This window comes from Diospyros lotus, chromosome 13 (assembly GCF_014633365.1).
Source record: "Diospyros lotus cultivar Yz01 chromosome 13, ASM1463336v1, whole genome shotgun sequence".
NCBI classification, from domain to species: Eukaryota; Viridiplantae; Streptophyta; class Magnoliopsida; order Ericales; family Ebenaceae; genus Diospyros; species Diospyros lotus.
The window spans coordinates 17,842,629-17,855,617 of record NC_068350.1 but is presented as its reverse complement, the minus strand read 5'-3'; the positions used below and the strand labels follow the sequence as shown (position 1 = coordinate 17,855,617).

Genomic DNA, 12,989 nt, shown 5'->3' with positions numbered 1-12,989 from the left:
TTTTTTAAGTGAACCGTCGAGCAATCTTCCAAGTACTAAGTTCCCTATCGATGACGGCTATAGTGTCGAATTTGTTATGTGCGAATGAGGTAGATATAAAGTGATTTATGTTGATATGATTTGTAAAGATTGTAAGCCCCATTTTTTGAGCGCGTTAAAACTCAATACCTAATCCCAAACCCATACAATGTATGACCGTGAATCTCATCATACTCATATGCATATTTCATTATCAATAAATGTAAATGCAATATACATGAAATACTCATATCAAGGCATGACAACATGAAAAAATTATTTATATAAAAATCGGGTTTTGGGTTGAACCACTTACAAACTAAGTATTTTCATAAAACTAAATTCAGTTGGGAAGTACCACTTATCTTGGAAAAAGATAATTTTGAACCTAGCGTAATTTTGCATCAAAATTTGAGTTCCAATCGTACTCAATTATAAACCTTGACGTATCCTGGGCATCATAATTACTTAAAAAAATCAGATTTATAATTTTCTCTAATTTTCCTAATTTCTCCCATTTTCTCTTATTATTTCCTCCATATTATGAAATAAATACTTTTTTCATAAAATTTTCTTAATTTCTCTTCACAATAATTCCTAAAACAATATTCCTGAGCCCCAAAAATTTCTTCATAATTTTCAGAATCCATGTTCTATTTATTTCTCATTTTCTCTTTGATTTTCAAGCATCTATTGCCTCAAAAAAATTCATAATAAATACCAATCATGCATTTCTCTTCTAATTTCATCATAAAAAAAATTCTAAAATATCATTCTTATATTTCTGAAATTTTTGAAGAAAACTCACATTCCCACGGAGCAATTCAATATTTTTCTATACTAAGACGAAGTCTCGATTTGCATATCCAACAATGCCTTCTGCCACAAATTTTCACACGAACTACTAAACCCAACCTATAGGATTTTTTTTAGGAATTTTTTGGTATTTTTCTCTATATTTTTTTTTCTTTTTTTCTCTTTTTCAAATCTATCTCTCACTCTCAAATCTTTCTTTCAACATTTCTCCTTCTAATTTAAGTTCTCAAGCATTTCAAGTTTTCTCTATTTATAGAAGATTGAATTAACCTTAGCATAATTGTAGTGACCCACTATTTTTAATTATTTTGTCACATTTTATAATTATTTTCTACTAAATCTCACTCATAATCTTTAATTATTTGTCCACACCCTATTTTGTCTTCCACATTTCTCAATTATTTCACTCATTATCTTTGATTATTTGTTCACACCCTACTTTGTTTCCCGCATTTCTCAATTCTTTCACCCATTATTTTTAATTATTTGTTAACACCCTACTTTCTCTCCCACATTTCTCAATTATTTCACCCATTATCTTTAATTATTTTGTCACTTTTGTTAATTATTTTCTACTAAATCTCACTCATAATCTTTAATTATTTATTCACGCCCTACTTTGTCTCCCACATTTCTCAATTATTTCACCCACTATCTTTAATTATTTTGTCACCTTAATTATTTTTCAAATCTTCTTTTGAATAGATTATTCTTTCATTTAATTCATTAATTTTAAGCCCACTTTCTAAGCCCTTTTAATTACCATTTTCTTTTTCAACTTAGCTCACTAACTCTAAGCTCATTTATTTAGCTTTTCTTTTTTCAACTTAGCCCACTAATTCTAAGCCTATTAGTTTTCTTAATTATAATATCTAATGGATGTAAAAAAAATAACACAAAAAATTAATTATTATTATTCTCAAAACACTAGGATATTACATTTTCCTCTCCTTACAAAAATTCCGCCCTCAAAATTTGCTATACATTCTAAATCTCAAAATTTCATCATCGATATTAGCACCAGATTGGTTGAATAACCTATCTATGTTGCTCCATGTTTTGAAACGTAAGATTGGGATTATAAATACCCGAAAAGTCCCAAACTTAACTTTCGCATGTCCGAATATTTTTTTTCTTCTTGCCAACATCTCCGGAATAATAAAACGCGTTTTTTCATAATTTTTTTCTTTTTTTTTTTTTCTCTTTTTTTATTCTTCTTCTTCTTCCTTCTTCCTCTGGTTTTCTCCTCCGCGAACGTCCACCGCTCGCGCACCATCCAGGCCACCCTTGGCCTCCATCGCAGCCACCGCGTCCGCCTTCAGCTGACTTCTTTGGCCCCTCGATCTCCACCGCCGACTGTTGCCTCCACGGCCTCAACGTCCTGTACGCACAGTGCCCCGCTGCCGCTGCAACTTCTGGCCACCTCCAACAGTCATGTGATTGTCGATTGAACCAACACGACAACCCACTACCATCATCGATCGCCCTTTTGGCCAGATCTGGCCTTGCTGCCACCTACGCCTGCTCTTCGTGTAGCCACCAACCGTCTCCTGGCCTTTTCGGCCACCGCCGACCCTCGGATCTTGCCCGTTGCTATTCTTCTTCAGGTCTGCCATTTTTTCCCTCATAGCCTTAGTTTTGAAATCTTACAATCTACATCTTAAATTAAATTTAATTCGACCCGATCCACTTAGATCTATCCCATCCATCTAGATCCGACCCTTTTTATTTGTCCCCAGATCTGGTTAGATCTAGCCAGTGCCCAAATCCATGTCAGGACCCGGGTTTCCATGTAGTGCATGCAAAGTCTTGAGGAGGAGATACACGTTATTGTGTGTTTTTGCCGCTTACTTCTGTTATGAGAAAGCATCTTTTCATTTTATTGTCATCCATCAGGTCTTTGGTACCAGTAATGCCTCCAAAATTCTGGGCTAACTTTCGGTAAGTGACCAGTTTGGGGCAGCCGTTACACTTACTATGGAAGCTCTAGCTCGGCTTCAAGATCCTATTTACGGCTGTGTATCCCATATTTTTTCCCTCGAACAACAGGTTGTCGATCTCCAATAACAGGTTGTCAACTTGCAAGCCTATATAGCTTTATTACAAAATTTACTATTTGCAAATCATTCTGCATATCTTCAACCGATTCCAATTTGGTCTCACCCACAACCTCATCCAAACCCTATTCTAGAACCTGATCTGAGCTTTACCGACATTTTTGGACCTATCTCGCATGGATCACTACCCGCAGATGATCCAAATCCATTATGGAGATTTGAGTATCCCATTATGGTCGAACATGCCTTACTCCCTAGTTTTCCAGGGACTACTTCTTTATTTCACCCTGGCGAGACTAGCGGTAGCTAGTGGCCTGAATATCCCATTAGACCTGAACATGCCTCACTCCCTAGTTTTCTAGAGACTTCTTCTCTATTTCACCTTGGCGAGACTGGCGGTAGCCAGTGGCTTGAATATCCCATTATTCTTGAACATGCCTCACTCCCTAGTTTTCCAGAGACTTCTTCTATATTTCACCCTGGCGAGACTAGTGGTATCTAGTGGCCTCATTATCTCATTATGCCTGAACATGCTTCACTCCCTATAGTTTTTTGGAGACTACTTCTCTATTTCACCCCTGCGAAACTAGCGGTATCCAGTGGCCTCATCATGACGATGTCGATGAGCTTGGACCCGATATTTTCAGTAGTCATCATCGGCATTGAGCATTGGCAGCATTCTAGGGTATAGCTCTCTGTTTTTTTTTTCTTATGGCTTGATCTCTTGTAACTATATTGAACATATGGAACAAATGCTATATTTTTGAGTACTTTAATGTCTCATTCCCTTATCTTTACGCTTGATTGCATATCAATAATAAATATCTCAGCCTCTTGCAGCTGTTTAATAATTCATCAAATCGAGATAAAAATATCGACTCTTAATTATCATCTCTTTCAAAACCTGATAATTTACGTCCTTAGTCAAGCCACACATAGCTGATCATTAGATAACCTCAAGTTATTAATAGCAGTTTTATTTGTCAATAAACAATTTCAATACATCTTCCGAGAACACATCCTGGTATTTCTCTCATTACCTCAATTTTCTTACGATTTTTCACTGACCGCAAGTGCCTATACCACATATTAACAGGCTCCTTATTTTCATAAATGATTGTCCTAAAGATTTCTCACAACTATCTGAACAACAATCTGTAGTCATATCACCAGCTAGTGGCACACCTCGCACTCCAGTTCATTGGAACTTGAACCCTTTACAAGGTATAAACCCTATTGTGTTGTCCCAGATCTTCAGTATCTGATCATCTCCCATGCCATCTATTATGACGCTTTGGTCGACAGGTCTCGCGTACCTTACCACAAGCCATCAATCAGCCTTTTACAGTGGGTTCCTAGATCCAGATCTGTTCACTGCGAACACCAAACTAGTAGTGTTGTCACGTTACAAGGGTTCCCTGTCCCGTCTCTACGAGTCTCATCGATTGCACCACTGTCACCTCATCAATTGACGCAACTCACGTGCCATCACTTAGCCATCTTCGGCCTCTCGTTTGACCCAATCCGTTGGATCCCTGATCTACATATCTTATTTTCGAGACACTAAATGATCTTAAAAAATCCTTATCCTTTGATCCTCAACTTATCAGTTAGGCCATGTCACATCAGACTAATTATCCATGATTTGATCATCCTCGATAACCACAGTTATCCTATCTTTCCTTGTAAGGATTTTGACTAATGACCTCAAATCAACAGTCTTTAAACCTCTCGGATCCATAATCATGGTTACCGAGTCAACTTTACACCCGAATTATATCATCGAATCCTAACTTTAATAGCTAGATCATTTCGCTTGTACCATCTTTCATCAAGCTTCCACTATTTATTGAGAATAGTAGCCGTATACTAGAATATTGTTTGCTCGTGAATAGTACACCAGGTAAGTTCCCAAGAAAGAGAGGTGGGTTTCAAACGGACACACTTAAATACCAAGTCTTTTCTTAGCCAAAACTTTCCTAGACATGCATTTTCACTATACCACACTTAAATCCAGTAACCTTTAAGACTTCGATCATCCATCCCCGAATTTATAAATAAGGATTTCTAAATCTAAGTTTTTCTAAACCTCGGGTTCATAGATTCCTGATGATCTTTCCTAAGTTTTCTTATAATTCGCTTTGATACCAATTGTAACGCTGCGTTTTTTGAGCGCATTAAAACTTAAGACAATTTTGGGATAATAATTTTTTTTTTCAATACTACTAGAACTAAACCATATCATTACTCTTATCCATTCCAAAATTTCCATACATTTATCTTGAAAGAGAAGCAATATAAACATTAAATGCGGAAGCTAGAATCGAACCTAACATTTTAATATTAATCATACATCAATTCTTACATTCTCATTAACCATAAATAAGGTTATACATTCTCATTAACCATAAATAAGGTTATACATCATCATTAACTATAAGTGAGACTATACATCATCATTTCTCAGAACGTTCAGAATTCAAAGTAGCAGAACTTAAATACATGGGCTACATAACATACATTCAACTCATCATACAACTCATCATGCACTTTGCTAAGTGTTATTTCATGCCTCATTCACTTCGTTTCTGCTACAATCTCCATCTAGAACATTTGAATATTCTAGGGGCAAAACCCAAGTTAGATGATGAATCATCTAAGTAAGGGAACAAAACATTTAATGCTCATGTATGTATGTAATGCACATAATATCATAACTCTCATATTTGGATTAACTACACCTTAAGATTACTTGTCATTTTTACAGTCTCCCTGCCAGACCGGGGTGTATGGGTGCACCCTTGGCAAAGCAACAACGTCAGTACCTAATCCCAAACCCATGCAATGTATGACCGTGAATCTCATCATACTCATATGCATATTTCATCATCAATACATGTAAATGCAATCTACATGAAATACTCACATCAAGGCATGACAACATGACAAAATTATTTATATAAAAATTGGGTTTTAGGTCGAACCACTTACAAATCAAGCATTTTCATAAAATTAAATCCAGTTGGGAAGTACCACTTACTTTGTAAAAAGATAATTTTGTCTCAAAATTCACGTCGGACTTCCAATCGTATTCAATTATGAACCTTGACGTACCTTGGGTATCATAATTATTTAAGAAAATCAGATTTCTAATTTTCTCTAATTTTCCTAATTTCTCCTATTTCCTCCTATTATTTCCTCCAAATTATGAATTAGATACTTCCTCATAAAATTTTCTCAATTTCTCTTCACAATAATTTTTAAAACAATATTCCTAAACTCCAAAAAGTTCCTCATAATTTTTAGAATTCATGTTCTATTTATTTCTCATTTTCTCTTTAATTTTAAAGCATCTATTGTCTCAAAAAAATCCATAATAAATACCAATCATTTATTTCTCTTCCAATTTCATCATCAAAACTTCTAAAATATCATTATCATATTTTTGAAATTTTTTTTAAAGATAACTCACCTTCTCGCCGAGCAATTTGGTATTCTTCTATACTGAGACGAAGCCTCGATTTGCGTATCCAACAATGCCTTCTGTCACAAATTTTTACATGAACTATTAAACCCAGCCTATAAGATTTTTCTATGAATTTTTTGATATTTTTTTCTATATTTTTTCCCTTTTTTTCATTCTTTCTCTTTTTCAAATCTCTCTCACTCTCAAATCTTTCTTTCAACATTTCTCTTTTTAACTTAAGTTCTCAAACCTTTCAAGTTTTCTCTATTTATAGAAGGTTGAATTAACCTTAGTATAATTCTAGTGACCCATTATCTTTAATTATTTTGTCACATTTCTTAATTATTTTTCACTAAATCCCATTCATAATATTTAATTATTTGTCCACACTCTATTTTGTCTCTCACATTTCTCAATTATTTCACCCATTATCTTTGATTATTTGTTCACACCCTACTTTGTCTCCCACATTTCTAAATTATTTCACCCATCATCTTTAATTATTTTGTCACATTTCTTAATTATTTTTCACTAAATCTCACTTATAATCTTTAATTATTTGTCCATACCCTACTTTGTCTCCCACATTTTTAATTATTTCACCAATTATTTTTGATTATTTGTCTACATCCTATTTTCTCTCCCACATTTCTCAATTATTTCACCCATTATCTTTAATTATTTTGTCACTTTTGTTTATTATTTTTCACTAAATATCACCCATAATCTTTAATTATTTATTCATACCCTACTTTCTCTCCCACATTTTTCAATTATTTCTCCCACTATTTTTAATTATTTTGTGACCTTAATTATTTTTCAAATCTTCTTTTGAATAGATTATTTTTTCATTTAATTCATTAATTTTAAGCCCACTTTCTAAGCCCATTTAATTAGCATTTCCTTTTTCAACTTAACCCACTAACTCTAAACCCATTTACTTAGCTTTTCCTTTTTCAACTTAGTCCACCAACTGTAAACCTATTAGTTTTCTCAATTATAATATCTAAAGGATGTAAAAAAATAACACAAAAAATTAATTATTATTATTCTCATAGTACTAGGATATTATAAAGATGCTGGAGTTTTTGGTGGTAATCAAGATACAGGTGTTGACATTTCACTTATATCACGTAATCCAATGTAGAATGATGATTTCGGTACATATGGTACGACTGGTTTGTCAGATGACGTTGCACACATGGATGATGATGGTGATAATGAAACAGATGATAATGGTGATGATAGTAGTGGCGATGACAGTGGTGATGATAATGAAGGAGGAGCCAGTTCGGAGTACCTAGAAGTAAGATTTTCAGATTCACAATTTGATGACAACCCTTTACATGGAAATTGGGTTGTTCCTGGAGTAGAAAATTATGTAATTGAGGCAACGCAACCTGAAGTGTTGATTCCCTACCAGGGTGATATGTTTTCCCAAGGCGCACTATTTAAAAGTAAACAGAAACTGATTTTGGCTTTTGGACAATATTGTGTTCATGTGAAGATAGATTATAGAATCAGACGTTCGTGCATTATTCGATTTGAGGTCGGTTGCAAAGATATGAACTGCAAGTTTCTGCTTCGTGTAAGATACAGACCTAGTTGTACGTTTTGGCATGTGGTGAAGTTTATCCCGGGTCACATGTACTCCAAATGTCTATGATTCACATTTTTAAAGTGTGAAGGCTATTGTCATAGGGAGTTTGTTCTCAAAACGAGTGGCAATCAGTGAATATACACCTGGAATGCTAATTGGGGAGTTGTTAGAGCAACATAGTGTGCAGATCATGTACACTAAAGCTTGGAGGTCTTTACAGTTTGCAAAGAGACTTGCTTACGGCAATGCAGATGAGCCATTTCAGCAGCTACCCTCATATTTTCACATGTTGAAAGAAACAAATCATGGCAGTATCACGATAATAGAAATTGATGAAAATAATCATTTATTATATTCATTTTTTGCTCTTAGAGCTTCCCTTAAGGGTTTTCGATCTTACATAAGACCAATTGTTTCCGTTGACGCCACCCACTTAAAAGGTAAATACAAAGGGGTGATTTTTGTTGCCATTTGCAAAGATGGTGAGGAGATGAATTATCCTATCGCTTTTGGATTTGGATATGGTGAGTCTGACAGATCATGGATTTGGTTTTTGACAAAATTAAGGGAGGCTATCGGCATGCTAGAGGATTTGATCATCGTATCCGATTGACACCAAAGCATTGCGAATGCGATGAGTCTTATCTTCCCCAATGTCTCACATGTATTCTGTTTCTTCCACCTTAAGCAAAACTTGAAGAAACAATGTAAACAACGAAAGGATGTGATGGAGACATTTTATCGTGCAACATACAGTTATACCCAAGTAGAGTATATATATACTTGGTAAAAATACAGTCTATCAAAGAAGCTTTAAAATATGAAAATTGGATTATAGCAATGCAAAATGAATTAAATCAATTTGAAAGAAATGAGGTATGAAAACTAGTTCCAAGACCAAATGATCACCCAACTATAGGAACCAAATGGGTATTTAGAAACAAAATGGATGAAAGTGGTATTGTCATAAGAAATAAACCTATGCTAGTGGCTCAAGAATATAGCCAAGAAGAGGGAATTAATAAGAGTGAATTAATTATGATGAAACTTTTGCTCCAATTACTAGATTAGAAGCTATAAGAATGTTGTTGGCATTTGCTTGCCATAAAAATTTCAAGCTATACCAAACGGATGTTAAGAATGCATTTTTAAATGAATATATTAATGAGGAAGCATATGTGGAACAACCTCCCAATTTTGAGAATTCTAAGTATGGGAACTCTGTGTTTAAACTAACTAAGGCATTGTATGGTTTTAAGCAAGCTCGTAAAGCATGGTATGAAAGACTTAGTAAATTTTTGGTAGAAAAAAGATTTAGAAGAAGGCAAATAGACACAACATGGTTCATTAGAACTCATGGCAAGGATATCCTATTAGTTCAAATCTATGTAGGTGACATTATTTTTGGATTTACAAATAAATTCCTATATGATCAATTTGCAAATCTAATGCAAAGAGAATTTGAAATAAGCATAATGGGAGAATTAAAATATTTTCTAGGAATGCAAATTAGGCAAGAAGATGAAGGTATATTCTTATCTCAACAAAAACAAAAATACATTTTAGATCTTTTCAAGAAATTCAATATCATGGAATGTAAACCAATGGCCACTCCTATGAGTAGTTCATTAAGCTTAGACAATGATGAAATATGTCAAATGGTGGATAATAAGTTATATAGAAGTATGATTGGATCATTATTATATTTGATAGTTAGTCGGCAGGACATTATGTTTTATGTTTTCCTATGTGCTAGATTTCAATCAAATCCTAAAGAATCCCACATTAAGGACGTTAAGAGAATCTTTAGATATCTCAAGGGATCATCAAATCTAGAATTATTCTATTCAAAATCAAATGAGTTGAATCTTGTAGCCTATACTGGTGCAAACTATGATGGATGTAAAATTGATAGAAAGAGTACTAATGGCTCATGTCAATCTTTAGGAAATTCTCTAGTGTCGTGGTCCAACAGAAAACAAAATACAATCGCACTCTCTTCTATCGAAGCTAAATATGTTGTAGCTGTAAGTTGTTGTGCACAAATTTTATGGATGAAACATCAACTTGAGGACTATGGAATAAAATTTCAAAATATTCCAATAAGGTGTGGTAACACAAGTGTAATAGCCTTAACCAAAAATCCTATTTTTCATACTAAAACTAAACATATTGAAGTCAAACAACACTTTATTAGAGATCATGTTCAAAAATGGGACCTTCAATTAGAATTTGTTGATACAACCATCAAATTGTTGACATATTTACAAAACCCCAAACAAAGAGAAATTTGAATATTTTAGAAGTGAGTTAGGAATGCTTATGTCTTGACTTGTTTTATGGGTGATTATCTTCTAAAATTAACTTATGTGATGATGTATGTGGCTATTGGTTGAGTCTGCATGTTGTCTGTTTATTTTTTAAAAAGCCAATCTCTTAATCTGTCGATTGATGCTATTGAAACTGTCGACCGATTGAAACATGTTTGAAACTGTCGATCAATGTAAATGAATCTTTCAATTATTCAACAAGGTTAAAATCAACATGTGATACTTAGGCTGTTTATCAACTGATGCATCTCAGTCTATCGACTGACAGAACATCTTTTGTCTCATCTGTCGATCGATCTTATAAATTTATCGACCAATTCCATCGGTCTTTAAATAGAGTAGGCGACCATTGGGTTTGCTAAAGCCTTATTTCCCTCAATCTCGCATCTCTCGGCTCTCTATGTCTCCAAACTGATTGACTCCTCTTGCCCCATCTTCACCCACATTCGTTAAGGCCATCAAATCATTAACTCTGGCACTTACCAAGAATCTTGATGCTGCCAAGGGCAAGGGCAAAGGAAAAGCGAAGGCATCTGCAAGCAACTGTCACAACCTGATTTCTAATAGGTCCTGACTGGCACTAATCCCTAGGCCTAACGGCCCCACCGTGGATTAGTAAGCCTCTTCCCAAGCTTGATTAGCTATAAGCATTAACAATACTAAAAAAATATAGAGACAGGAGTTAGAATACTATATCAACTTCCCACAAAAGATCTTTATATCTCATATACAGTAGCTACAAAATGAATATTCATCATCCTGCTGTCATAAATACTTATACAATCCCATATCGCTGGCTTTTGGTACAAATATATACCACAAAAATAAAGTATAAAAGAATAAACCTAACAATAAGTGTGCGTTTCCACAGAGCATCCTATATCAAATCAGGAATCAAAAAAGGTTTGACATCATACCAAAAGATCTGTTGGACTAGTATTCAAAAGAAGAATCTCCTGAAAATATTTTTAGAAAAAAAAAAGGGCAAGCCTTGTGGACTCGCTAGGAGATTATTCAATAAAAATGCTAGGAAGAACATCATGGATACAATAACATAATAGTAAGATGAACAATAAGTATATGTATTATAGGTTTACATAATCTGAGGTTCAAAAGAAAAACATAGTGCAGGAGAAGTAGGTGCCTAGAAACAACCCCCATAAGTTGCTCACCTAACCACTTAATTCTCCTATACTTTTGGTATGTGATGCGTGCACCGAATCTGAGAACCCATTAGTAGAAACTGGCTTAACGCTTGTACACACATGCACACAAGTACATATACTGTCACATACATCATCATCACACTATAATACCATAATTGCCCACGTGATAGTAGTGTTGAAACATACTATCCATGTCTCTCATGGCTTTGGCATGCTAAGCCTCACAGTACCATGATGTTTTCTTGCTATGAGTCACCAGAGAATCTACCAGTTAGTACTTTAATAATGCAAATGATACCTTACTTAGCGCAAGTTATAACCATTTATCATTTCATGTAGTGCCTAAAATGCACTATATCATTCAATATTTCACATACTCAAAGACAAGAAATCACTTAGGGTATCACTTATAATCTTTATACTTATGTCTCTCCCAGTAAGATGAAAATATTTTATGCATTTTAGAAACATTTAAAACTATTTTTCTATGATCTGCATATGAAAATCATGTACAAGTTATGCATGGAACAATATATACATGCGCAATATAGGTAAACATAACATATCCTGTCTACTCACTTGGGAAGGAATGACTCAAGTCCGAGCCTGGGGAGAAGATCGAGCGAAATCCTAAGAATCCAAGCCTACAATGAATAGAACAGGGTGGTCACCTTTAGGTAATAAAAATAACAATGAAATGAAAATTATTGAAGATCATAATTGTTGCCTAACACCCCGAATCAGTTATTATATACCTTGCCCCGTACAATATTTAAATTTGGCGCCATGAAATTCGTTGAGCTTAGCCATCGACTACGTTATCATGCCTCGCCATGCATGCTACGCGTAAGTGTATAGTGGAGCTACACACCCCTTATAGGCTGCAATAAGAATAATATATATATATATATTCACCCATAACTAGATTTCTTTTAATATAGATAATATTTTAAAGTTTTTCAAAAAAATATATATTTATGACTTAATTGGTAAATTTTTAAAAGCGTAATAATTAATTAATTAATGATTTAATAGATGGCTTACAAAAATTGCAATGTGTTAGCCTCATAATAAAATGAATCTATCATAAATCAGGATTCGGGATAAACTAAAGTCATCATCATAGGCTAGCCTAGAACACACTCAGGGTCAGTCTTGCTCAGCCTCGAATCATCTAATAGGGCTTCGTCCTTAGAACTCCGATCAACAAAGTGACTCACCAGTCAAATCGTCAATTCCAAAAGACCTAAAGAGAACCCAAATTAGACTGATGTTGATGTCCTGAGTAGGACCAACCTAACCAAGTTATCCTAGATTCAAGGACAAGCAATAAGAAGGCAAAATTAGTTGAGTGGGCCAACCCAAGGGCTGTCATAACTGGGTTAAACCCTGCCCAACACATTGGGCTGTTCTACAACCCAATTGGGCCTCGCTATCCTGGATCAAAACCTTACTCGACTTACTCGAACCCAAAAGCCCCCAATTTTTTTCTTTCTTCTTCCCCACATTTTGCTCATACTCTCAAACCTATGCTAT

General features: G+C 34.5%; 1 protein-coding gene across 1 annotated transcript; it reads left to right on the top strand.

Moving 5' to 3' along the window:
• The first annotated feature begins 7,558 nt into the window (after positions 1-7,558).
• Positions 7,559-8,570, top strand: LOC127788091 (uncharacterized). Its single transcript, XM_052316206.1, has 2 exons — positions 7,559-7,945; positions 8,046-8,570. The coding sequence occupies exons 1-2, from the start codon at positions 7,559-7,561 to the stop codon at positions 8,568-8,570; spliced, it is 912 nt and encodes a 303-aa protein (XP_052172166.1).
• Positions 8,571-12,989: the final 4,419 nt, after the last annotated feature.

What these genes read in the sequence shown, in the direction of transcription:
- LOC127788091 (XM_052316206.1), top strand. Translation starts at nt 7,559, where the DNA reads ATGGATGATGATGGTGATAATGAAACAGATGATAATGGTGATGATAGT. An exon ending in ACTGCAAGTTTCTGCTTCGT is followed by an intron (nt 7,946 to 8,045) that starts GTAAGATACAGA and finishes TAAAGTGTGAAG; the next exon opens with GCTATTGTCATAGGGAGTTT.